The 27,026-nt window shown below is 58.4% G+C and overlaps 2 protein-coding genes across 2 annotated transcripts in view; both read left to right on the top strand.

The window, feature by feature from the left end:
- The window catches only part of TSPEAR (thrombospondin type laminin G domain and EAR repeats), a 39,601-nt gene extending 13,232 nt beyond the window's left edge, over positions 1-26,369 (top strand). Inside the window, exons 2-11 of the mRNA XM_028504366.2 lie at positions 5,577-5,815; positions 8,606-8,696; positions 9,657-9,810; positions 10,855-10,986; positions 11,628-11,854; positions 12,531-12,717; positions 13,879-14,108; positions 21,800-21,987; positions 22,583-22,684; positions 25,679-26,369. Coding sequence (XP_028360167.2) covers positions 5,577-5,815; positions 8,606-8,696; positions 9,657-9,810; positions 10,855-10,986; positions 11,628-11,854; positions 12,531-12,717; positions 13,879-14,108; positions 21,800-21,987; positions 22,583-22,684; positions 25,679-25,832 — 1,704 coding nt within the window. The 3' untranslated portion in view covers positions 25,833-26,369. The remainder of the gene's footprint in view (positions 1-5,576; positions 5,816-8,605; positions 8,697-9,656; positions 9,811-10,854; positions 10,987-11,627; positions 11,855-12,530; positions 12,718-13,878; positions 14,109-21,799; positions 21,988-22,582; positions 22,685-25,678) is intronic.
- On the top strand, positions 2,684-3,758 carry LOC118498771 (keratin-associated protein 10-3-like). The gene is made up of 2 exons (XM_036017497.1): positions 2,684-2,867; positions 3,018-3,758. The coding sequence occupies exons 1-2, from the start codon at positions 2,725-2,727 to the stop codon at positions 3,538-3,540; spliced, it is 666 nt and encodes a 221-aa protein (XP_035873390.1). The 5' UTR covers positions 2,684-2,724; the 3' UTR covers positions 3,541-3,758.
- Positions 26,370-27,026: the final 657 nt, after the last annotated feature.

Genomic DNA, 27,026 nt, shown 5'->3' with positions numbered 1-27,026 from the left:
TCTCCATTAAATGGACTTGGTGCCCTTGTCAAAAATGATTCGTCCTGTTGAGTGAGGGTCCGTTTCTGGACTCTGTGTTCTATTCCACTGGTTTGCATGTCTTCATATTAGTGCCACACTCTTTTGATTACTGTAGCTTTGTAGTAACTTTTGAAATCAGGAGGTGTGAGCGCTGCAGCTGTGGTGTTTTTGAGGACTGTTTTGGCTAGTCAAGATCCCTTAAGGTTCCATGTGAATTTTAGGATGGGTCTTTATATTTCTGCAAAAAATTTGAGAATTTGATAGTGATTGCATTAAAACTGTAGATTACTTTGGGGAGTATTAAAATCTTACTATTAAGTCTGCAATCTATGAACATGAGCTGTCATTCCATTCATTTATGTCTTCTTTGATTTCTTTCAACAATGTTTTGTAGTTTGCATTGTGCAGGCTTTTCACCTCCTTGTTTAAGTTAATTCCTAAGTACTTTATTCCTTTTCACACTATTACATGTGGGATTATTTTCACAATATTCTTTTTGAGCTGTTCACTATTAGTGTACAAAAGTGCAGCTGGGTCTTGTTGGTTTGTCCCCTGCTGCTCTGCTGAATTCATTTGTCAGTGCCAACAGGCTATTCCGTGGAACCTTTTGGATTTTCTACATTTCACGTCACATCTGGGAACACAGACGATTGTACTCCCTTCCAGCCTAGATACCTTCCCTTCTTCCCCTGTCTCCTCTCCTGGAGCTTTTGGTTCTATGGAGACTAGAAGTGGCAAAAGTGGGCGTCCCTGCCTTGTTCCTGATCTCAGCAGGAAAGCTTTCAGTCTTTCAAAATTGAGTGTGATGTGTCCTGTGGTATTTTATATTTATTCATTTATTTGTATTCATATGTATTCATTTATATGTCATTTTCTTCTATTCCTAGTTTGTTGAGGGTTTTTTTTTAATCATGAAAGGGTGTTGAGTGTTGTCAAATGCTTTTTTTGCATCAATTGAAGTGATTATGTATTTTTTTCCTTCAGCCTATTAGTGTCATTATTACATCAAATGATTTTTGTATGTAGAATCATCCTTGCATTTTGGCAACAGAGCCCTCATGGTCGTGGTGTATAAACCTTTTCATGTGCTGCTGGATTGGGTTTGCTAGTATTTCATTGAGGGTTTTTCCATCAATGTTCATATAGAATATTGGTGTGTAGTTTTCTTTTCTTGTGGTGTCTTTGTCTGGCTTTGATGTGAGGGTAGTGCTAGCCTTAGACAATGAGTTAGGGAGTGTTCCCTCTTCCTTGATTGTTAAAAGAAGTTTACAGTGACATCAGAATAAACAAACAAACAAAAGACTTAACCTGACATAAGGCATCTATGAAAACCTCACAGCCAGCACCATGTTCAATTGTCAAAGACACCACTTTTCCCCGACACCAGGAACGAGACAGAGACGCCTTCCCCCACCATGCCTATCGGATCTTACCGAGGGTCTTCCCAGCACAGGGAAAAGGGAAAAAGAAAAAGAAAACAAGCATATGTATTGGAAATAAAGAAATACTACATCTCTATTCCCAGAAGACATGATGGTCCACATAGGAAAACCTCGGGAAGCTATAAAAACGCTCCTAGAAATATAAGAGAGTTTAGCAAGGTTGAAGAATACAAATTTAAAATAATAAAAATTAACTGTAGTTCTATACAGGAGTGGGCAAAAGTAACTTTACAGTTGTGAGTACATGAAACACAAAATTTATCCTTGTATTACTTATTAATTACCATATTATTTATTTGTATTATTTGTCTTTTTCTCATTATTATTTTGTATCCTTACTTACATTCTAAATTTTAGGTAATGATGGCTGATAATTTAACCTACTTTTGCCCACCCCTGTGTAAGAGCAATAAATAATTGGATTGTAGAATTTTTTGTTTGAAAGTATGACTGACAGCAAAATAGAAAGTGAAGACCAGTATAGATCAGACAGAATGGTCCGTAAGGAGAACTGGAAAACCACTGGGGGGTAAACCAAAGCCGAGGTGACCGAGTGGAGAATTAGAGCACGTTCATGGGTTGAGACGTGTGACTCCAGTCCCCTCCAAATCCACCTATAGATTCAAGGTCATCCCTCTCAAATTCCAGCAGGATTTTATTTATTTTTTAGTTTTTCATTTTCGCTCCCAACAAGCGGATTCTAGTGTACTTGGAAAGGAAAAGGAGCTCAAATAGCCCGAACACTTGTCACCCTGTGCTGTGGTGGATGCCTTCTTAGTCTGTCTTCCCATCCGCTGCTCACCCCGGCTGGTCTGCGTGCTCTCCAGCCTCCTGTGTGTAGGGATGTCCTACAGCGGATGAGCAGCGGGGTCCCAGGGCCAGCCCCCTGCTGCCCTGTCACTGACTCGGTCACTGGCAACGGCACCGAGAACACCTGGGGAGTGGACCAGGGCAGGTGCAAGCTGCCGGGGCTCCAGGGCTCCAGACTTTTCCGGTGCTGTTTGCTTAGACAACCAAACGCAGGTCAGGGGATCAACCCAGACTTCAACCGTGACAGGCATTTTACAAGCAGCAAACTCTTTCCTGTAAACAAACCAGAGGTCATAAGGGCTCTCAAAACATCAACACGGAAAGGAGGGCGTGGGGACCTCCTGCTTGGACAACACACAGGTGCGTATAAAAGCCGACAGCCCTGGGCACCTCATACACACACTCACACTCACACCTTCTCCCAGCTCACCTCCAGCTCCACCACCCCACCATGGCCGTCTCCACCCTGTCCGTCTGCTCCAGCGACCTGAGCTATGGCAACCGCATCTGCCTGCCCGGTTCCAGTGACTCTTGCACTGACTCCCAGCAGGTGGACGACTGTCCAGAGAGCTGCTGCCAGCCCTCCTGCTGTGCCCCCAGCTGCTGCCCATCTATCTGCTGTGTCCCCAGCTGCTGCCAGCCCTCCTGCTGTGTCCCCAGCTGCTGCCAGTCCTCCTGCTGTGTCCCCAGCTGCTGCCAGTCCACCTGCTGTGCTCCTAGCTGCTGCCAGCCCTCCTGCTGTGTCCCCAGCTGCTGTGCCCCAGCCCCCTGCCAGACCCTCATCTGTGCCCCAGTGAGCTGTGTGTCCAGTCCCTGCTGCCAGGCAATCTGTGGGCCCAGCCCCTGCCAATCAGCCTGCACCCTCTCCTGCACACCCTTGTGCTGCCAGCAGTCTGGCTGCCAGCCCTCCTGCTGCACCTCTTCCCCCTGCCAGCCCTCCTGCTGTGTGCCCGTCTGCTGCAAGCCTGTGTGCTGCACACCCATCTGCTGCAAGTCCGTCTGTTGCACACCTGTCTGCTGCAAGCCTGTGTGCTGCACCCCCTGCCCCTCATCCTGCTGCAGACCCTCCTCCTGTGTGTCTGTCATCTGCCGCCCTGTGTGCAGACCTGCTTGCTGCGCACCCGTCTCCTCCTGCTGTGCCCCCACCTCCTCCTGCTGCCAGCCCAGCTGCTGCCGCCCATCCTCCTGCGTGTCCCTCATCTGCCGCCCTGTGTGCTCCCGCCCAGCCTGCTGCGTCCCTGCCTCAGCCCAGAAGACCTGTTGCTGACCAGGCATGTCCCCTCAGGGCCAGCTGGGTTCAAGTCTCACCTTGTGACTGTGGTCCTCCCAGCCACCACTCAGTTTAGCCCTGACCCATGTTATATGGCTGACCCCACCCAGGATGGGGTCCCTCCGGTCTCCCCTGTCCTCACCTGACCTCTGTTCCCAGGAACCCCTGACCTTGCTGCTTCCCCAACCTCTTGCCTCCCAGGAGTCACCTCCACCTGCCCCTGGGTCCCCTGTGCTTCCCTCCATGTTTCTCTGTCTCGTTGCCTGACTTCCACTCTCAGCCTGTCAGCATCTCCTCGAGCTCCCAATAAACCCTCTTCATCACATGATCGCTTACTTCGTCTGATTTCACAGTGGGGGATGGGGAGGAACATGTGGTTTTCACCAGACATGGTTCTGCAGCCCCAAGTATTTCTGGGAATGAGTGGCGGAGAGATCACAAAGGGCAGTGGCCTTAGTCCTTTGGCTGAGGCACCGGGTGGGACTCACCCCCAAAATGGGCAGTTCAGTGGAGGAGTGGCTGGAGACCATGTGACCCACTCTGAGCCAAGTGGATTTTAGTGAATTAGTCATTCAATTAAATATGAGGGACATGGAGGCTTTTACTTTCTTTAGAATAATAATTGCATGGAATTTGGGTCACAGTGGTACATGGGCAAAGACTTGAGGAGCAGGGGAATTATACTCTGTAATTATGTTATAGATCTCCTTTAGCGTTAGGTTTCATCACTTTCAGTTCGTGACCCTTTTAATTGTGTTGGGCTAGGAATTCATAGTCTGGACATTGTAATGGCTTACAATCAAGTATACACTTTCTGTAGTTGGTGTGGCGGGGGCTGCAGGGTGCGGAGGTCACACTGTGTGTGAGGTCACCATAGTGGCAGAAGGTGTGCGTGGTTTTTAAATTGTGGTAAAATACACATAACATGAAGATTACCATTTTAATCATTTTAAAAAGATTTTATTTATTTGTTTGTTTTAGAGAGGGGGAAAGGAAGGGAGGAAGGGAAGGAGAGAAACATCAACCAATTTTCTCTCACACATGCCCCAGCTGGGGATCAGCCTGCAACTGAGGCACGTGCCCTGACTGGGAATCGAACTCGCCACCTTTCACTTTGCGGGATGACGTCCAGCCAACTGTGCCCCAGCAGCCAGGGCCCATTCTAACCACCTCTGAGTGCACGGCTCAGTGACATGAAGCACACTCACACTGGTGCGCCGCCATCACCACTGTCCGTCTCCAGAACATTCTTCGTCTTCTCAGAATGAAGCTCTGTCCCCTTTAAACACTCCCTCCCCATCCCCCACCCCAGCCCCTGCAGCCACCCTTCTGCATTCTGTCTCTGTGACCGTGACCGGTCCCGGGGGCCTAGAGTTAGCGAAACCACACACTATTTGTCCTTTTGTGACTGGCTCACGTCACTCAGTGTCGTGTCCTCGAGGTTCGCCCACGTGGGTGCAGAAACGTCCTTTTTACGCTGAAGACAGTCCGTGGTGTGGCGGTCTTCACAGGGCCACAGGGCCATACCATCTGTGCTTCTCCCACCCACCCTCCCACCCTCTGCAGATGGACAGCTGGGGCGTGCTCTGCCTTAGCTCTCGTGAGCAGTGTGCCCGTGAGCAGGGGCACACGAGTGTCTCTTTGAGCCCCTGCTGCTGGTTTGCTTGGATTTATGGCGAATGGGGGGGGAAGGGCGGTGTTGCTAGATCACGGGGTACTTCCATTTCTACTTTCTTGAGGAAACGCTGTCTCGTTTTGTATAGAGGCTGCCCCATTTTGCGTTCCCGCCCACAGGGCACGGGGCTTTATATTTCTCCACGTTCTTGCCAACACTCGGTATTCCCCGTTTTCCCGATGCCGGCCACGGTCCTGGGCCTGAGCGGCGTGCACGGGTTTCCTGTCGGACGTGCACGCGGCAGCAGGCCCCTTGCTGGGAGCCCCGCCCTCACCCGCCCACCCTCGCCCGCCCCGCCCCGCCCCCGCCAGCCTTCCCTCCCCGCCGCACTCACCCGCCTGCCCTCTCTCTCCCGCAGAAGAACGAGTACCTGTTCACGGTGGTGGCGGAGGGGCCCGACGCGCTGCTGCTGGGCCTGCGGTACTCGCCCACCCGGCTGCACTTTCTCTTCCTCAGCGAGGACAGGGCGGGTGCCTGGCAGACCCGCGTGTCCTTCCGCAGCCCGGCCCTGACGGACAGCCAGTGGCACACGCTGGTCCTGGCTGTGTCTGAAGACTCCTTTTCGCTCACCACGGACTGCGGCGTCCCCGTGGACATGTAGGTACCAGGGTGCCGGGGAGGGTGGTGGGGCGCTATGTGCTGTCCGGCAGTCCGAGTCCAGAGTGGACACCTGGGGGGGGCCGCTCCAGCTGTGCAGTGTGGGCCCTGGCGGGGTCCAACTTGTGCAAGGACTGCCGTTTAGAAGCATGCTTCGTGGCAGGACTGCCCGGGCCACCAGCAGGTGCACAGCGAACCTGTCTCCAGAAAGGCCGTGGTGGTGTAACCCAGCGCAGGCCCGGCTGCCTGCTGCTGCAAAAGCCAGTGCGCACGAGACAAGTGCTGATGCAAAGGAAAGGGGTTTATTTGCAGGTGCCGGTCACCTGGAGGATGGGGACTCACATCTCAAAGCCCACCTCCACCTCTCGGTGGAGGGAGAGGCTTTTATAAGGAGGGAGGGGGGAGCAGAACACAGAGGTCGAGGAGGGGGTCGAAAGGTTCTCTATATGCAGACGGGCATGGCCCACCCCTATAGGGCAAGGGATGGTCTGGCGTCCGCCCCCCTGGGTTAGTCATCCTGGCTCCACGTCCTCCTGGTTTTGTGTCGTCCTGGCTCCGTGGTCGGAGGGCAGCAACCCTCCTGGAGCTGGGATGCCTGAGGCTGGGGGTTGCGTATTTTGAAACCAGTTCCTAGGGTCCTTACACAAACAAGCTGTTCGTGTACAAGCCGCGCATTAGTCAGAGTCAGCACTTACGGAAACAGTGTCAAAAGATCGGCGGGGCGGGTTACGGCTCCCCACTGTCCCAGGGGGGCCGGGACCAGGGCAGGCCCCAGTCGGAGGGCGGCGGGCCAGGGAGCCGACACCTGGCTCAGGACTGGGACTGAGGTATGAGTCCAGGTCTGGCTAGACCAGGGGAGTGTGCCCTGCAGAGCGCTGTGACCACGGCAGTAAAGCCACGCAGGAAGAGCGTAAGGAACTCGGGCCCCAGAGCCAAACAGAAGCTGTGGCCCGGCTGGAGGCCCAGGCCTTGCTGGGTGACTTTCAACCCACCACTTAACCTCTCTGACTCAGTCTCCTCCTCTAAGACGAGGGAGTAAACATCCATTAAAACTCCGTGCGGAGTAAAGCTTGGTGACTTTGACACAACCCTGGGCACGGGGAAGCCTGAGTTTGTTTCTTCTCCTCGCCATTGCCAGTTTCCGTGACCTGAAGGTCAGTAAATGGGACCAGGAACCGTGAGTCCCCGTGGCCTGGCTGGCCGACGCGCCGCCTGGGCCCCCAGCACCTGCCCTTGCTGAGCGGGGCCGGGGAGGGTCTGGTTTTCTTTATACCAAATACTGCTTTGTTGTTATGAAAGTTTTTCCATAATAAAAAGAAACCGTAACATGTATACGTTTGGTTTAAACATGCCTTATTCACCACCCCTCCCCCACCAGGCCCGCAGACATATCAGGGACTTCATAGCAGCCGGACAGCTCTGGGAGGGGCAGGAGGAGGGTGGGGGAACCGGGGCTGAAGTCATGGTGACCAAGGATGAATTCAGGCCCTGTGCCAGAATCAGGGGACCTGGAGACCGCATGGACACTGGGCATCTGAGACAGTGGTCAGGAGCTGATCTGCCGTGGCTGGCTGCAGCCAGATGGCAAGGACTGGCAGGAGCAGCTGCTTTTACGAGAGGACGCGGCATCGTGGCCCGGCAGACCCTGGGCCGTGAGGAGAAAGCACGTGCCTGGCTTTTCTGCCCCGAGAGCTCCAGCCACAGTGTCCTCTCCAACAGGGCGCCCACCTTCTCACCTGTCCCCAGAGTCTGGCCCCACTTGCACATTGAGAACCATGGCTGGTTCTGTCCCTGGCTGGTGTGGCTCGGTGGATTGAGCGCCGGCCTGTGAACCAAAGGGTCAGGGGTTCAATTCCCAGTCAGGGCACATGCCTGGATTGTGGGCCAGGTCCCAGTAGGGGGCATGCAAGAGGCAACCACACATTAATGTTTCTCTCCCTCTCTTTCTCCTTCCCTTCCCCTTTCTCTAAAAATAAATAAATAAAAAAAATCTTTTTTAAAAGATCCAACTCCAGCCACACTTTCCAATGCCCGCAAGTCACCAGGGAGGGAAGGGAAGCCCCTCCCACCCTGAAGCCATCTGCCCCCACCATGGTCAGGAAGCCTAGGCCGGGAGAAGCCACAGGAGGCTCCTGTGAGGTGGCAAAGAGCCACCGGACCCCACGGCAACACATGCTTTTGCAGAAGACCCTTGTCCTGGGGCGAAGGGTGCCCCCTAAATTCACACGCCCTAGGACCTGGGAAAGGGAGCTGTTTAGAGACAGCACCTTTGCAGGTGTGACCTAACTAAGCTGAGGTCACGCTGGATGGGGGTGGGTGCTAATCCAGTAGTGGCTGGTGTCCTTCTGGGAAGAGGAGCAGGGGCTCAGAGGAGAAGCCGTGTGATGATGGGGACAGGGGGTGGAGATGCCACCGCTAGCCAGGCAGTGCCAGGAGCACCCAGGAGCCCCCAGGAGGCCCCAGGAGCCCCCAGGAGCATTCAGGAGCCCCAAGGAGCGCCCAGGAGCCCCAGGAGCACCCAGGACAGGAAGAGGCTGAGAGGACTGTCCCCAAGGCCTTCAGCAGGAGTGCGGCCCTGTCAACCCCCCAGTGTTGGACTCCTGGACCCCGCCCGGAACTGGGAGGGGACGAACGTCTCTGCTTGAAGCCCCCCAGCCCGTGGTCCTTGGCCACGGCTGCCCCAGGACCCTGACACGCCCGCCCCTCGGGCGGCACCGCCCTGTCCTGTTCTACACAAGTGGCCCGTGCTGCCGCTCTCCATGGCCCTCACACCCGCACCCGCTGTTGCAGAATGTCTGACGTGCCCTTCCCCGCCACCCTGTCGGTGCAAGGAGCCCGGTTCTTCGTCGGCAGCCGGAGGAGGACCAAAGGCCTGTTCACGGTAAGCACGGCAGGGCTGCCTGCCCGGCCCCCACCACACACATACACCCATGCTCACAGGGGGGCTGTCACCGGAGGTCTGCCGTCCCCCTGCTTTGGCTCCACAGATTGTCGTGGGTGTCGGACGCGAAGGAGGAACAGGAGGCCCCACCCACACGCACCAGACACACCTGACACGGGGCCTCCGGCCTCGCTACTCCCTCCTCCTGGCACGCATGTTGCCCTTGCCGCCACGGCTCACAGCCCACCCTCAGTGCCCTGCCCGATGCCCTCTCACCATGGAGGCCTTTCCCAGCACTGAGAAGATGACCCTCACCCAGCCCTCCCAGACCCCACCCTGGTGGTCTCTTCCTGGAAGCCCAGGCCACCCTCCAACTGGCTGTGTGTGCTCATTGTCTGCCTCTCCCCTGGAGTGTGGGTGGGGCACCTTATCCAGTGCAGGGAGGGGCTTTCGTTCCCTGGGTGCCCTGCGACCAGAACCCTGCCTGGTGCACAGCAGAGGTGCTCTGTGAGGATTTACTGATGGCCGGCTGGGATGGGAGGATGGATGCATGGATGTATGGATGATGGACGGATGGATAATGGATGAATGATGGATGGGTGGATGGATGGATGGTTGAGGGATGGATGAGGGATAGATGGATGGATGGATGATGGGTGGATGGATGAGGGATGGATGGATGATGGGTGGATGGATGAGGGATGGATGGATGGACAAATGGGTAAATAGGTGGACAAATGGATGCATAAGCAATACTGACCAGTCACCCCAAGTTAGTCCACAGAAAAAATCCCTCTGTGGTTTAATGACCTGAGAAGGGTGTGCAGCGCTCCACCGATGCCCCCAGTGCCCCCCATAACCAATATGCAGACCCTTCTTCCCTGGCTGTAGAGACGGCGAGGCCCCCGCTGCACTTCCACCCGCCCCCAGGGTCTCAGCACACTGCCCCTCTCTCCGCAGGGCCTGGTGAGGCAGCTGGTCCTGCTGCCCGGCTCGGACGCCACGGCGAGGCTGTGTCCCTGCAGGAGCACCGACATCGTGCTGTCCATCCCCCCGATCCTGCAGGGCCTCACGGGGCGGCCGGAGGACAACGAGGTGCTGAAATACCCCTACGGTTAGTAGGCCACAGCCGCCTGCCCCCGCACGCAGAGGCTTCTTCCTCCCGGGCCTCTGCCCCCACCTGCTGCCGGCTTTGCCCCCTGAGCAGCGTTTGGGGCCCCTTCGCCTCGTCCCTCCCCGACAGACGTCTGAACCTCAGCCCCTGCCCCAGGGGGGACCCCACCTTCACCAGCTACATTTCTACTTTCCGTGAACCCCCTTCCCAGAGGGTCCCCGGCTTTGCTTTCTTAGTTTCTGTTTCCACGTTCCCCATGTGAAAGTACAATGCTGACAGATTAAACTGCAGCCCCTGCCAGGGAGACTCCAAGCCCCCACCCACCCACCTTACCCCACCACTCAGCAAGGTGCAGAGACAACTTGACCCCCTCCCCAGCTTCACAGGGACACCCCTGACCCCGAGCAGGGTGACACTGGTGCCCAGTGCTGGGACTGTGTGTCCAAGTCCCCGAGCGAGAGGTCTCAGGGGCATCTTCCTCAGGCGCCTGGGCCACTGTGACCAGAAGGGGCCTCGGGCCCGGGATCCGGCCCCCAGACCTCTGCCTGGGGCCGTGGGCAGTCAGAAGCACCCTCAGTGCCACAGCCTGGCCTTCTCCCCGGGCCGCAGGGCTGACATCGTTCTGATGTGGCCAAGGAGCACCCTTAGGACGCGTGTGCCTGACCTGAGATGGCGGCGTGATTCCGAGAGGCGATGGGTAAAATGTCACGGAACTAACCCAAATGGGAGTTCCGATAAACCCAGCCTGTCAATCACAGATGTGGGAGGCGAGCAAGGCATGCCGCCATCACGGAAGATGTTGGAAGAGCAGCGGACCTGAGGGAAGGTGTTCGCACCGCCCTCGGGAGCCGCAGGGAGGTTTATCGCATCCTGCCATGCAGACCCTCCTGAGATGGCCGCGCGCTCCCAGGCCTCGCCTGCCTCCGGAGACCTGTCCAAGACCCCTGAGCGGGTCCTCGAAGCCCAGCCTCATAGGCAGAGGCAGGACCACTTCCTCCAGGGAGCACCTTCCACTGGACACTCATCCTCCCCGTCCCCCCCCAGAAACCGACATGAAGGTGACGCTGGGACCCCAGCCCCCGTGCACCAAAGAGGAGGACGCCCAGTTCTGGTTCGACGCCGGGCGGAGGGGGCTGTATCTGTGCGTGGGCAGCGAGTGGGTGTCCGTGCTGGCAGGTGAGGGGGCCCGGGAGGTCATGGCTGGGGGGTGTGGGGACCAGGAACTCTGCTCCGGGCCAGGGCCATGTGAGAGCAGGAGACGCCCCCACTGAGAGGAGCCAGCCCTCCGGGGGCGGGCAGAGCTTGTCCTCCCCCCCCCCCCCCCCTCCAGGGGAGCGCATGGGGCGCCTCCCCCACGGGGGCCCTGCCCACTTTCCTCGCCCCGTGTCAGCCCTCGGGTCGCAGGTGCAATGGGACGGTGCTGGAGGGGTGAGCGAGGTGGCCTGGGTGTCCGCAGCAAAAGGGGACCGGCTCCTGCTGGGCTGCCCCGAAGCTCCTGACCCCACCCTCTAGTTCATGCCGGGGCACAGTCTTCTGTGGCGTCGGTGAGCTTGGGAAGTGGCTCATAAGGGTCCGACACATCAGTTCCACCCGACGAGGACCACCAGGGGTCCATGGACCCTGAAACCCACGCAGCCCGAACGGGCTTCCTGATGGGCTTCTGAGGGGGGGACAGGCGCTCCAGGCAAATTGCCCCCGCCCCACACTGATGCCCCTGGATCGCGCGGCTCAGGCCCTGGGGGTCACCTTCCCACAACGGTCCCCCCGGGCTTCCGTTCTGGGGAGCGTTAACCAGGCCTCGGTGTCTCTCTGACAAGCCAAAGAGAAACTGGACTATGTGGAGGAGCACCAGAGGCTGTTCACGAACTCGGAGACCCTGGGCATTGAGGTCTTTGTCATCCCCGAGGCCGGGCTCTTCATCGCGACTGCCAACCGGAGGGCCAGGTCCGCCATCTACAAGTGGACCGACGGGAGGTTCGCCTCGTACCAGAGCATCCGCACGCACCAGGCTCAGTCCTGGAGACACTTCACCATCGGGAAGAAGGCGAGTCGGCAGGCGGGGCCTCCTCGGTCCCTGTTAAGGTTGCACAAACCCACAGCGTTCACACCCCGGCGCACACGCCTGACACACCGAGATGCTGGCTCCTGTCACGAGCACACAGGCGAGCCATCGTGCCTGCTGGTCATGTCACACACGGGGGGTTCTGTGCCATGCTTGGCTGCATGACAAATACATGGTTACCGTAAGAGAGAGTAGGGCGTGGAGACTTCCTACTCAGGCAGGTGATGAGGAACATTTTTGTGCATGAAGCTTTTCCTGGTTTGGGAACTAGAAATGGCAGTGACGCCTGGGAAGGGCAGATGCATTGCAGGGTTTTTTTAAAGATTTTTTTATTTATTTATTTTTGGAGAGGGAAGGGAGGGAGAAAGAGAGAGAGAGAGACATCAATGTGTGGTTGCTGGGGGTCATGGCCTGCAACCTAGGCATGTGCCCTCACTGGGAATCGAACCTGCGATACCTGGTTCGCAGCCCGAGCTCAATCCACTGAGCTATGCCAGCCAGGGCTGCATGGAAGGGTTTTAAACATAATGGACAAATTGGGAAACACTCAGGGCTCCCAGCCACTGGCAGACAGAGCGGGGCTCAGCCCCCAGCCCCACACCACGCACCAGACCCTGGCTGCGGGCGCCAGACTGAGGGTCCGGGTCCTCCCTTGCAGATCTTCCTGGCTGTGGCCAACTTCGACCCGAACGAGAAGGGCCAGGAGTTCTCCGTCATCTACAAATGGAGCCAGAGGAAGCTGCGGTTCAGGCCCTACCAGAGGGTGGCCACCCACAGCGCCCGGGACTGGGAGGCCTTCGAGGTGGCTGGGGAGCACTTCCTGGCCGTGGCCAACCACAGGGAAGGTAGGGCTGTGACCTTCGACCCAGAAGGGAATCATCCCGGGGGCGGGCATGACTCACCTGCAAGGCTCATTTTCGTCTCATTAAAAATAATCATAAGGCACACTGGCCCGATTTCCCGGGATCAGTCATCTGGTGGTGGCCTAAGGGTGATCACACCTGAGCATCCTCACCTGTCCAGGTGGGGAGATGGGTGGTCTGTACCTGCCCTTAGGAGAAGCGCCACAGAACTGTGGGCCACCCGGCGACACAGACGGCCTCATTTGAAACTAACTAACTAAGTAACCAAGTAATTAACTTGCTAACTAAATCATCTCCCTGCGGGATGATTTGGCTGGCACAGGTGGGCAGGTGAGCTCTCTGGCCAGCCGGCCCAGGGCCAGGCGTGGACGGGCTGGGGAAGGGTTGGACAGATGTGGACCTGGGTTCCAAGAACAGGCCATCCACCTGCACACTGCCTCTGTGTGATATGTGGTGCAGCAGGGAGACAGGCAGGCGGGGGCTGGCAAGCCCGTGACAGCCCTTAGTGACCTCAGCGAGCCCTTCCCTGTCCTGTGACTCGAGGGATGGACAGGGGCCAGGTGGTGGCCAGCCCTGCAGGGTGTCTCTAGCTCAGGCCACAGTGGGCCCCCTGGCTCTGTGTTTGCCTGAGTCTGAGGCCCACTAGGGAGCGCTGTGGGGGCCTGAGGAGGAGCCCCCCCATGGGCTAATGGGCAGTGCGACTCCAGGAGCCCACTCACCAGGGCTGTCTGTGGGAGTGAGTGTCTCGGGACAGGCTGGCCTGGAGGGGCCGAGGGAGCATGGTGCCTGACCCGTGGGAGCCAAGGGGACACTGGGCAGTGTGACAGGGGAGGCTGGGGAGGTGCGGTCGGGGGTCCACCTGCAAGACCCTGGAAGGCCATGGTGGGGGTCTGGAGCCATCCAAAGGGGGAGCCCCCTGAGGGTTTTCATCCGGGCAGAGGCTGGAGGTGCGGCCATGGGCAGGGCATCTTCGCCGGGGAGTGCGAGGGTGCAGGAGGGTGTGGGGTGAGCAGGGCCACGTCCAGCGTGGCCCCAGGCCTGGCTGGGCGGGCTGCAGGGGCCCTGGGGCACAGTCCCAGCCAGGGCCACCCCTGGGCCATGGAAACCGTCTTCCCTCCCGCGACGCAGCCGCTTGGGTTCCAGGTGACAACCACAACATCGACAGCGTCATCTACAAGTGGAACCCGAGGACGCGCCTGTTCGAGGCCAACCAGACCATCGCCACCTCTGGCGCCTACGACTGGGAGTTCTTCACCGTGGGGCCCTACTCGTTCTTGGTGGTGGCCAACGCCTTCAACGGCACGTCCACGAGGGTGCTCTCCCACCTGTACATCTGGCTGGTCGGCTCCTTCCAGCTCTTCCAGTCCTTCCCGGTAAGGGGCCGCCCGTGCGCCCTGTGCTCCCCACTGCACCTCGCCTCGGACCCCCGCCTTGGACCCCTCACCGGTGCCTGGTGGTGCAGGACTGGGGGACCCCCAGCTGGGACCGGCTCCCTGCCTGGCCTTCACCCTTGAGTTCCCGCCCCAGGGGCCTCCCCCCCATAAGGCTCAGGCTGAGCCACGATGCCCACAGCTGCCTCTGTTGCCCCCCAAAGATATTGTCTGGGGAGCCCCAACATGAGAGCAGTGGGGAGATGCACTGCGGGGATCGGGACTGGGTGAGGCGTCATTCTTGAGTTACGGGGACAGCGGCTCCCTGTGTTGCTGAGCAGGGACCTCGTGAGGCTGCCCTTCCAAGATCTTAACCCACTTCCTCCCGCTCCGTCCTCACGGCCGCCTGGTGAGGTGGCTGCTGCCAGCAACCCCCTTCTTCGGCCCGGAAGCTGGGACTTCCCCGCGATGCAGCTGGGCCTGGAACCCAGTCCGTGTGGTGCGCGGCTTTATTCCTCCCTGGACTGGTTCCTTCTGAAAGGCAAGCCCCTTACACAACAGGGTCGTCCGCTGGTCCTTGCTGAGGTGCGTGATGGGTGTCCAGACTCGGAAAACAGCCCAGACGCGCTGGGTCAGAGACGACTGTGCTGGCGCAGGCGCGCCGATTTTAACGCACTGGGCAATGGGCTGCGGTGGGGGCGCCCGCTGGGAGACGGGGTCTGCCTGGCAACAAGAGCCCAGGACCAGGAGATTGGAGGTGCAAGGGTGTCTGGGTCTGGGGCGGGCCAGGGCAATGCTACAGGTGGGGAGACAGGCTCCCAGGGACGCCTGGACCGGCAGGGACCGAATGGCCTCAAGCAGCAGGGCAGGGGCCGAGCAGGTCCCTGTCCTGGAGGCTACGCAGGTGGCCTCTGCAGCTTGGTACACTGTGTGTGTGTGGGGGGGGGGGGGGAAGGTTGTTCCCCTTTTGGAAGAGCCACTCTGCTATTTACAGAGATTTTCGGAGGAAGGTCTGCGGCTGCATGTACTCAGCTGGCTCACGATTCCATCTCGGACCCATTTCACAGGTGGTAAAGCCAAGGCTGGGAAGGGAGGGGACCTGGCTGGGGACGTATGGTGGTGAGCGGAAGGGCCAGTTGTCCACAGGTGTCCACCGGTGTCCACAGGCGTCCTGGTGTCCACACAAGTCCCCTCCTCCAGGCCTGCACCGTGCACATGGAGTCTGGCACGTCGTTTGCCCACCGGGCCGTCTCCTTCCCTCCCTGGTGTGCGTGCCACGCTCCCGGCTCTTCACCACAAAGGGGCAGGGCGAGGCCCTGACTCCTGCTGGGCAGACTCCTCTAGGTCTTTGCCTGCTCTGGGAGGCAGGTGGGGGGAGTCCCGGAAGGTGGTCACAGGACTCCATCCAGGAGAGGGCGGAGCTGTTCTAGGAGCCAGCACCCTGGGGCTGCGCGGGCGGGTGCTCGGCCACTGTGGTTCCCCAAGCCCTGCAGGCACCCACGGGGGCCCTGGGCAGGTGGCAGCTCTGCCCCCTGCCTGGAGGCCGCCTTCTCTTACCAGCTGCGTCTGTTCACACCTTAATAATTCCTCAAAACCCACGAAACCTCACTTTCATGTTTTGCCAGCATTTTTCGTGGTGTGTTTAAGTCCTTCCAGGCCTTGAAGACGCCTCGCTGTGTTTACTGTTTGGTTTGGAGTTTTGCAACATCTTTCATGCCCGAGAGCTTTGAAGCAGGAGAGGCTGGAGGCTCGGAGGGCGCGCGTGCGGGGAGAGGCGCCGGGGGTGTGCAGGGGCGCAGGGTGTGGGCCACGTGTGCAACGCCGTGTGCACTGTCCCCACTGTGGGGGTCAGGGGTGGGGGACACCGGTGGGTCTGGGTGGCCAGGAGCTTCTACCCCCGAGGAGTCCAGGCCATGCAGGGCTTTCGGCCCCCCTGTGGCTGGACGCTGGCTGCCCGCCCTCCCGCCAGGAATTCTAGGCCCGTCCTCCAGGTGCCAGAGACCCAGGCTCCAACCGCCTGTCCTCACCATCATGGACCAAAGGAGGGCTGGGCTGGGCGCACCCAGGAGGGAATGACTCCATGTACATGGAAACCTAGCCTCCAGCTGCCGGGGTTTCTGCTCCCTACGTGACTGGCTGCGGGGCTGTGGTCACGTTTGATGATGTGACCACAGACGTGAGGGTTGGGGGTGAGGATCAGAAGTGTTGGGGGGGGGGGGCAGAGGGGTGAAGCTGACCGAGGTTTGGGGTTCAGAGTTCGCTGCCTGGGAGGCGAGGCTGATGGATAGGCACATGGTGGATAGACGTGCGGACCCAGAGCAGAGTGAGGTGGGGAGGCTTGGGGTGTGGGAGGGGGGGGGTGGCTGCATGCCCAGGGCCCCGGGAGAGGGTCAGGGATGGAGGGAGCTGTGAGCTGGGCAGGTGGACGGGACATACAGCGCTGTGGCACAGAGTGGCCAGCGGGTGTGCAGGTGGCAGGAAAACGGGGCTCAGAAACAGTCCTCACCAAAGGATGCCCACGTCCAGCGACAAATGAAAAGAGGCAAGAAAGTTGGGTTGAGACCCATCTCTGTGAGGAGGGGGTGAAAGAGCAGCCCCTCTCTGGGTCAGTACCCCCCGGAGTTACTGGCCGGGTGCTCACCAGGAGGGGGTGCTCCCTGCTGTGACCTCCGTTGTCCCTGTGAGGCAGGAGCTGGCAGCAGCCCGGGTGGCATGGCCTGGAGGGGCTACTGGGCCTGGGGGCAGCTCGGAGGAGCACCCAGAATTTGGCTGGGGAGTGTGCTGCCCTCCCCAGCCTCCTGGGATGGGACCCTTGCCCACCTTAGCCACCTGCCTGCAGTGAGGATGGCAGTGTACCCCCCAGGGTCCTTTGGGGGCCACCGGTCTTCCCCTGGCAGTGCCCCCGACTCCTTCACCCTCTGCTCGGACACTGCCAGGCCTTGACTCTTGGCTCCATCAAAGCCAGAACCCAAGGGCCTCCTTGCCCACACTGGTGTGCCGATCGCCCTCGAGGGAGCCTGTCAGGGGCTCCAGAGCCCCCAGGCACTGCGCCAGGGCTGGCAGGGCAGGGCTCCAGGGGAATTCCGTTCAGAAGGAGGAAAAGAGGGAAGGAGGGGGCCCACCCAGCCCAGCAGGTGCCTGGCCACCTGCGGCCTGGTGCCAGGCAGGGTTTGGCGGGGCCATTTGATGTGGGGATTCCTTCCCTCTGCACCTAATGTGGTTAGAACCCGGGAGTGGCCTGACAGCGGGCCCCGGGCCCCGGCGCACGCGGCTCTGGCTGGTGCAGCCCCAGGCAGCCACAGACTCACTTCCCAGCGTGGGGAGCCCAGCCTCCGGCAGGGGGTGCAGGTATCAGCCCCACTCGGTGGGGGCTTCAGGCAGCCACGGTGTGAGGAGGAGGGGTCACTGACAGTCCGTGACTGTGACCCAGCCAGGCCCCATGCGAGTCCCGGCCAGCCTGTGGCCGGATAAAATGCAGAGTGCCCATTCAATGTACAGTCCGGAGAAACAGTGAATAATTTTTTAGTAAAAGCATTGTCCTGAGTGTTGCATGGAATACACACAGACTGAAAAATAACGTCATGTTTCCCTGAAATTCACACGGAGTGGGGCACCTCGTATTGGCTGTATCACACCCCCCAGCCCCCACTGGGCGCAGGGGGCAGAGGCGGGACGATAGCCCCTCTGAGCCACTCTCGCCTGCCACTCCCCCCTGCTTCCCCGGGCTGCCAACCACACCTTCCTCTTCACGTCAGGACCATTTCTCCCCGGGCTGCCGAAGCCCCAGCACCCTCCGGGGCCCCCTCTGTACGTCCTCCGTGCCGGGGCTCAGGGCAGGCGAGAGGTCTGAGGGTCACGTAACGCAGAGCTCAAGGAAGCCCTGGTGATCAGGGGTGAGCGGGGAGGCCAAGAGCCTCTCATACAGCACCTGGCCCCTCGCGCTGTGGGGGCGTGCCCGCCTGCACATGCGTCTACAGGGATGTGTGTGTGTGTGTGCACAGGCGTGTGCATTTGCACGTGCGTGTTCCCATCGACGTCGTTTCCCCGGCACAGGTCACAGCGGCTGGGAACAGGCTGACATCGCCTGTGTGGTTTCTGCAAAGCCACAGCCGCGTGTGTGTGTGACTCTCCACCCCGTGTGGGTCCTTAACGGGCCCCCCGGCTGCAAAGCAGCCCTGGGGTGGGTGGTGCTGAAAGCCCCTCCGGGCCCCCGTGCCCAACCCGGCTCAGGAGGCGTGGGACGGCCCTGGGGAGAGAACGGAGCCTCCTCCCAGAGCGGCGGAGCTGCGCTGAAGGAGAGGACAGGACACTCTAGAAAGGCCCCGGTAAGGGATCAGTGACAGCCAGGTGTCCTGGTTCCCTGTCCTTGTCCTAGTGAGTCATCCCGTTGGCTTCAACGTGCTTGGTTCCGCTCCTCAGGACGGATCCAGACCTGTTCCCAGAGCTCCTGGCTCTGAGCCCAGCTTCGGGCCCCCAGGAATGTTCTTAGGGAGCAGGCAGGCTGCCTGGGCCGAGGCGGGCAACATCGCCCTCTGCTGGGCACAGAGAAAACACCGTCATGTTATGTTGTGGGGAGCGTTTACAAAGTGCCGGCCGGACTTGGCCAGCCAGGCACCAGACCGGCACCAGACGGGCACCAGACCCGCAGGGGGGAGAAGACAGGCCGGGCAGCCTGCCCTGAATTTACAAGCAGGGAAGTGACCGCCCACGAGGTAACTGGCGTGCCAAGGAAGGGCAGTCAGGGTAAAGAGAAGCGGAGCCGCTTCCCACCTGTGGAGGCCGCCAGGATGTCCCCGAGGACCAGCCTGGCTGGGCAGCGGGGGACGCCGTCGGCCCCTCCCCTCCGGGCTGAGAACCCCCAGCACCACCTGGGACAGCGCAGGGATGGCCTGCCCTACCCCCACTTTCCGCTGGGAACGCATCCTGCCACTTTGGCCTGCAAATGATTTTATTTTGCCTCCATTTTTGAAGGATATTTCCACTGGTTGCAGAATGCTGCCTTCCATTACTTTAAAGATGCTTTCCGGTCCAGGCTGCGCCGCCACGGTTTCCGGCGGGAGGTCAGGCTGCCGCGGGTGGGAGGTGCTCTCGCGGCTGCCGCTAAAACGTTCTCTTTGTCGTCAGTTTTCAGCTACATGAATAGGCTGTGTCTACGTGTGGTTTTTAATATCGGTTTTCCACTTTGGGTCTCTGATCCTCTTGCCTCAGGGTTTTCAATCAAGTATGGAGACATTTTAGCCTGTGTTTATTTGAACGCTCTTTCTGCCTCACTCCCTTTTCCTCTCCTCTGTGGCTCCAACTGCCGGTAGGTGGCGCTGCACTCGGCTGCCCCACAGGTCACGGAGGCGCTGTTTGCTTGAACTAGAATCTATTTTTGCCTTTGAATGTTTCAATTGGGATAACTTCTATTGGTCTGTCCTCTAGTTCACGGATGATTGGCCCTGCACTCAACAAACTAACGAATATAGATGTTATGCTTCCAGTTACAGGATTTCTATTTGGCCCCTTTTAGAGTTTTCCCGGCTCTCCGAATTTTCTCCCCGCTGCTCACTGCATTCACATGTCCCTGGGGGCGGCCACCATTGTTATGGCCTCTGCCTGCTAACTCCCGCGTCTGCACAGGGTCAGCCTATTTCTATCCGCCGTGCCTCCTCCCGTGTATAGGCCCCATGGCTGCCATGCTCCCTGCTGGTTGAGTCTCTGGCCGGCCCTTGCAGCCTCTCAGCTGCGATTTGTCTCAGGGACCCGGACTTCTGTTCCCTGTGTGCAACGCAGGAACCAGGCAAGGACTCGAGAGAAGTTTGTATGGAGATATTGGGCCCATCTGTGGCTCCCTTCCTCCTGGGGCTGCCGCCTTCTGTTTCTGGACACCATGGGCTCCCCTCGAGTCCCCCGCCCCACCGCCTGCCACGCCCACTCGAACGCAGCCTTTGGGGCCAGGAGCACCCTTGGAGGAGAGGCCAGATAAGCCTGTGTTCACGGGGCGCACCCCTCCAAGCTCTGCCTGTCCTTGGCCCTTGGCCTTCCAGTGGTCATGTGCTCTGTTTAAGTGCCACATCTAGAGTGACAGTTGTGACCGGCATCAGGGTCAGTCTGATGCAAGTCTCTCCATCTGTGTCAGAAGCTGAGGGCCTGGAGGAGAGGCATTTAAGGGCCACTTCCATGCAGAGTCTACCACCTGCACCTTTGCGGCCCTCACCCCCTCCGCTCACATGGAAGCCGAGACCCCAGCAGCCTCCACAGGCCGTGGTTCGGGGCCTCCAAGAGTGTTTACACGCTCTTGCATCAGCCACAGGCCCCTGCCGCAGGGCACTGCCACAGTCTCCCTCTCTCCCCTGGACGGTCATCCTGTGTGGTCGCCCTCCAGGACCGTCCCTGCCCCTGCCCCTTACTCCCCAGGAAGATGTCTCCCTTCATTTCCTGCCCCTGCCCTCTCTCTTCGGGGTTCAGGCCAGGGCCTGAATCAGGATTTCTCTGGTCCTCTCCTCCCCATGCACAGGCACCACCATTCCCCCAAGATGCTGGCTGTAAACTGGACATAAGCTTCCTCCTCATGGGTCTCACCTGCAAAACAGCTCATGCCACTCAAAGTCTGGGGCAAACGCTCCACAGCGGGCCACTCATGGGAAAGTCCAGACCTGTTGACCCTGCACACCTCAGCCTCGAGGGTGACAAGTGATTTATGGAGCAACAGTGTGCACAGGAACCCAGAGATGGGGCTGTGAATGGAACCAAAGGAGACCCCCAGGCAGGGGCAGCTCATATTAAAAAAACACAAGAGGAACCCAGAGGTTGCTTCAGAGTTCAGGGCCAGATTGGAGGAAGCAGGGAGGGCTCCCTGGAAGAGGTGTTACAATAGCTATGTAATCAAAAGCAAGTTCAGTGGTCTGTCACTACAAAAGCCAGTACTGGAGAGGCAGGTGCTGATGTAAAGGAACATTTATTTTCAGGTGCTGGCCACCTGGAAGAGGGGGGACTCACGTCTCAAAGCCCAACTCCACCTCTCTGTGGAGGGAGAGGTTTTTATAAGGAGGGAGAGAGGAACAGAACACAGAGGTCAAGGGTGGGGGTTGAGAAGTTCTCTATGGCAGATGAGCTCAGTCCATTCCGATAAGCAAGTGATGGGCCGGCGTGCGTCACCCTGGGTTACTCATCCTGCCTGCACGTCATCCTGGCTCTGTGGTCAAAGGTCAGCAAACCTCCCGGAGCTGGGACGCCGGAAGGTCGGAGTCTGTATATTTTGAAGTTAGTTCCTAGGATTCTTATACAAGCGTGCTGTTCATCTACCAGCCACATATTAGCCAGAGTCCACACTTACAGACCCCATGTCGAGAGAATGGAGTGGGACGGAGGAGGGGGTCACGATTCTCCGTTGTTAAAATTCCCCACTGTGACAGCGAGACCCTGAAGGAAGGGCGGCACAGATGGCTAAGAAGCAGGCGCCTCAGATGGTGCAGGTCAGGCAGCTGCCACTCATGTTCGTGATGGGAGTGACAGCTGATATGCCTGGGAAACCGAGCAAGGCCAGGCCAGGGAGGGAGACCCTGTCGGAATTGCTCTGCTCTGTGTGTGTGTGCGTGTGTGTGTGTGTGTGTGTGTGTCTGGGGGATGTCGCCCCCTGGTGGCGCTCGGCTGTTCCTGCAGCCTCTCTGTTCACAAGTGCGTCCTGCCTCCTCTCCTCTCCTTGCCCCCAGACCTGCGGCGCCGCCGACTGGGAAGTGTTCCGTATCGGAGACCGCATCTTTCTCGCTGTTGCCAACAGTCACAGTTATGACGTGGAGATGCAGATGCAGAACGACTCCTACGTCATCAACTCCGTCATCTATGAGCTGAATGTCACCGCACAGACGTTCGTCAAGTTCCAGGAAATCCCGACCTGCAGGTACGGCTGAGCTGGCGACTGGCTGGGAGCAAATGAGTTTGTCCAGGTGACGGAATAGCATTCAGCCTTAAAGAGGACGGAGGCCCTGGCGCACGCTGCGACGTGGAGCGACCTGGAGGGCATGGTGCTGAGCGAGATGAGCCAGACACGGAAGGACAAGACGCTGACCGGGCCCACCTGGGAGTCAAATCCACAGAGACAGAAAACAGACGGTGGAGCCGGGGCTGGGGGTGGGGGAGGGAGAGAGGGGGTTCATGTTTAGGGGGACAGTTTCAGCAAGGGAAGGTGAAAAGTTCTGGAGATGGATGGGACCTCTGAGCCATGCACGTAAAATGCTTAAAAGGATACATTTTATGTTATATGTGTTTTAGCACAATTACAATTTTACTTTTTAATTTTAAGCGAATGACTAAAACTCCCCTGTGTCTGATAAGGCCGCCCGCCTCATGCCCAGCCCCTCCTCTGTGGGTCTGGGGGGGTGCAACCCGGGCCCTGAGTTCTGGGATTAGGACCCCTGACCGGAAACCAGCACCGGATGGAGCTCGGGCGGTACCTGGGGTTCTATGTCCTAACGTCTGTGCCCTTGCTCCCACAGCGCTCTGGACTGGGAGTTCTTCTCGGTGGGAGAAGATTACTTCCTGGTGGTCGCCAACTCCTTTGATGGAAAAACCTTCTCCGTAAACAGTATTATTTACAGGTAAAGAGCTGCTGAAGGCCACACCTTTCGTCCCCACCTGGTTCTCTGGGGGTAGACTTCCCCTCTCCGCCAGTGACCAGGCTCAGAGCAAGTGGGGCGCCTGGGGCTGGGCACGCCCGAGTGCGGCTGGGCCTGGGTCCCGTCACCTTGGGGTTACCAGCCAGGTGATCCGTGTCACTGATGCTCACGACCTCAGAGTCTGGCTGAGATGGAGTGTGCAGACACAGTAATGGGAGAGCTATTAGTAGTTTATTTTAGTGAATGTTCTAGCCCAGGGCTGCGGTGGGTCTCCCCACTTATCACCCGTCCTCCGGTAAGAGTTTACACCCTCGCACAGGCGCTGCGGCGTCCCTGTTAAAGTTGCTTCTGAGTGTTGGCCATGCATTATACGCACAACACCTGCGGCGTGCCCATTTCCAGCTGCTTTTTGTGACCCGTGCTGTCCCTAGCCACCAGGCCAGATGGTCCGCTCCTGGAGCAGAGCGCCACGGGTGTCCTAAGAACACAGCTGCCGCTGTGAATAAAAGCACCTTTGCCTCTGTCCTTCTCCTGGTTTCACTGCTTACGTAGTTTCCTCGATGAGCTAGAACCTCCCGAACAGTCTTGAGCAGCCCTGCCAGCGCCCAGCGGCCCTGTCTTTCTGGTTCCACGAGAGCAGGCTCCGTGTCGCGGGGCGCGACCAGAGCACAGGCAGCTGCGTCGGTCCCCCTGCCGCTCCTCAGCGCGCGCCCCGGCTCCTCTCCCCTGATCCGCTGGCGTGATGACTTACCAGAGGTTTCCTCGAGTTCCTGGGATGCGTGCCACTAGACAGGGTGTAATTACTCACTGTGCCACCGGCTACCAACTGTTCACGAATGATTTAAGAGTTCCGAGTCTTTAACAGGAGACGAAATTGCTCTGTGGTTTTCTCCGGGGGCCGCACCTTTACCTGGTTTGAAGCGGAGCCTCACTTAACAGGCACACGCAGTGCAGCCTTCCGCCCACGCCCCTGGGCCGGGCTGGTTTTGGTGGTAGGACGTGCCGGTCTCTTTCACCATCAGGCTGCATTCAGTTCTAGGGCCATCTGGCCCCTTTCTCAGTGTCCCGTTTCCGCCGTGGTCACCGGTGTGATTGTGCGTTCTGTCTCTTCCTGGGACAGTTTTGGTCCTCCAAGTTTTCCTAGAAAAATCCATCTTCTTTAGGCTTTCTAATGTATTGCTATAGAGTTTTCAACATGCCAGAGTGATTTTAAAATTCCTATGGAAGAATACATTTTCAAAGATGGCCAAGAAAATATTGAGAAATAGAAACAGGAGCCCTGGCTGGCGTAGCTCAGTGGATTGAGCGGATTGAGCACGGGCTGCAAACCAAAGTGTCGCAGGTTCAATCCCCAGCCAGGGTACACACCTGGGTTGCAGGCCATAACCCCCAGCAACCGCACATTGATGTTTCTCTCTCTCTTTCTATCTCCCTCCCTTCCCTCTCTAAAAATAAATAAATAAAATATTTTTTAAAAAAATTTTAATTAAAAAAATAAAAAGAAAAATAGAAACAGGGAGGGAGGCCCTGACAGCTTTTCAGGAGTCCGAGAGTCTGCAGCTGGAACAGAATACGGCCCCGAAGAAAGCCAACGTACGGCTGCTCAGTGTGGCAAACGCTGTCTTTCAAGCCAATGAGAAAATGAGGCGTTACCTAGTAAAATCATGTTTATGTAATTTTCTGTCCATCTGGAAGGAAACAAAGCTATATTCCTGCTTCATATTATATATAAAATAATACATATATATTTATATTATATAGAAAAATAAGGTTTTTGAGGATTACGCATCTAACTGTAAAACAAATTAAACAACAGAAATACTAGGGGAAAATGCTAAGACGATTTTTTATAACTTCAAAGTTATACAAGAAGACATAGAAGTCTCCCTAAAGGAGGCTAGAAATAGGTCACAGGCTGACTACCTAAATTTAAGGGTTTTTCATGGAAAAAGACGTCCTATTCAAAATCAAAAGACAAACTATTTACCACACATATGATGGAAGAGGAACCCCTACAAAGCAATAAAATATTCTTTAATTCACAAAAATGAGCAAATATAGGAACAGGAGTTTTCAGAAGCAAAAAATGGAAGATGTGAATAAACATATTAGAAGTTTTTCTCAACACACGAGGGCGATGAATCTTCTCCCCTCTGTCCTTTTGGGTGGAGGTGGGGGTACCCTGGCCCCTTCAGTTCATCAGGACTGAAATCACCAGCCATTCTGGAGAGCAATCTGGACAAATATTAAAACCACGTGTGGCTTTGACCCAGCCGCCCCACCGGGAGAACCCACCCTACAGAAGTGGAACCACCTGTCAGTAAATCCCTTCTGAAGGGAGGAAGCCCAGAACCCACGGACTGTGTGGGCACCGGGCCATGGGCTGTGTTTGGGATCCAAACTGGAGGGGGTCACGGGGTCGCAGAGCAGTGTGCTGGGAGCATGCCTCCTCCTCATGGGCGTGCCACACCCGCGTGTGACAGGTGTGTGTGTGAGGGCGTGTGCCTCAGTGTCAACCGTGACCCCAGGAGTGGGGAGGGTTTCAGCTCAACCCCTACAGTGAACCCACTGCAACTTCCAGGACACTTCCCCGCCACCCTCACACACCCCTACCCCCCTGCCTGCCCCACCCCAGCTTTGGGGCTGCCTGAGGGTGCTCCAGGCTGGGGGCGGGTCCCTGGGTGGCTCCAAAAAGCCTCGGGGTTGTGGGCAGGGTAGGCTCCTTCTCCCAGGCCTGTTTCCCTCTCCGCACGCTCCCAGCGCGGCTCCCTGAGACTGTGACCTGGGCAGCCGTGCAGCCTGGGGGCGCGAGGCCCCGCCATGCTGGGCACGTGGGGGAGGCAGGTGGCGGCCTGGAGAGGAGCCCAGACAGCCAGCCGGGCTGCACACCAGGCGGGGCGGAGCCTCGGGGGAGTGAGCAGCCTGGACGGGCAAGCCGCCCGTCCCAGTCCCGGGGCTGACGAGTCTCTCCCGCAGGTGGCAGGGGTACGAAGGCTTCGTGGCCGTGCACAGCCTCCCGACCTTCGGCTGCAGGGACTGGGAGACCTTCCGCACCGCGGCCGGCTCCTACCTCGTCTACTCCAGCGCCAAGGAGCCCCTCTCCCGGGTGCTGAAGCTCAGGACGGGGTGATGGGCCTGGGGCCCCCTGGAAGAGGACCCGCCTCATTGCACCCCAGAATCCCACCTCAGACGCCTTGGAACCTCTTGGGTGGCGGGGGGCGGGGGGGGATGAGCCCAGGCGGCATTGCTTCCAGAGCTGCCATCTCACCGTCCCTGGCCCTCCTCCAGGGACATCCGTCACCTCTCTGGCCCGGTAGCCACTGCGGGCAGAAGCGGGTGACCCGTGGGCATTCAGATGGAAACCGGAGCTGCCCTGCATGTCTGGGTGCTTTGCAGGGGTTTCGAGTTAAAGGAAAAGTTCCTACAGTTTTTACCTCACAAGCAAAAGCCTGCTCGGCTTCCCCGAGGAAGCGTGGATGTGGGGGCCTGGATGCAGGGGCCGAAGAGTGCCAGCGGCTTGCCGCCCCGCCGCTCTGCCCCCGGCTAGCAAGCTCAGACGGGGGACAGGCTTGAAGCTACACGTTCACACCAGCTATTTATTGTGTGTTGTCTACACCGAATATATTTATGACGCGCTCGACAAAGAGCGTGACCGCCTCTGTGTCTTTCTGGCGGTGAGCATGTCCCGGGGACCAGACCCAACCTCTGGTCCCTCGTCACCGATGTAGGCAGAGGACACCTCTCCCCTGCAGAGAGCTCCTTCCTCTGGCCTCAGTTTACCCACGGCTGCGGTGGGGGGTGTGAGGCTGCCTCCTCTGACCCTGCAGCCGGTGGGTGTGCGGGGTGGACTTCAGCCGCCTGCTTGGGCCAGCGCTCACCCGCCTTCCCTCTGTCTCGTGCCCCGGACCCTACACCAGGTGGGGGCCCCTCGCCACCCTGGGGTCGCTGCGGGGTGAACAGGACACCCGCACTCTGGAGCCCGCGGGGGAGGGCAGGTGGCGGCACCACGGGCAGGGCTCCGGGTGGAAGGGAAGCGCTCCACCCGAGGCTCTGCCGGGAAGGCCCGTGGGGTCCACACACAGCTGGGAGACCGCCGGTGGCAGCCAGGCCAGGCCTATGCCACCGTCCACACCGGCCCACTCTGGGAGGGTGAATGCCCCAAAGGACGGGAGGTGGGAGCCCTAGCTCAGCGGCAAGAGGGTCCCTTGCTTGGTTGAACGCTCTGCTCTTTCTGCCTTAACACGCTCAGGGATTCTTCGTCCAAGGTCACACGGCCGGAGCTCGGGGGCAGCTCCAGCCAGCTGGAGTCCTGGCGCCCCACGGT

Source organism: Phyllostomus discolor, chromosome 2 (genome assembly GCF_004126475.2).
Source record: "Phyllostomus discolor isolate MPI-MPIP mPhyDis1 chromosome 2, mPhyDis1.pri.v3, whole genome shotgun sequence".
NCBI classification, from domain to species: Eukaryota; Metazoa; Chordata; class Mammalia; order Chiroptera; family Phyllostomidae; genus Phyllostomus; species Phyllostomus discolor.
Note: the sequence above shows the minus strand (reverse complement) of the source record. Positions and strands in the feature narration are given on the sequence as shown.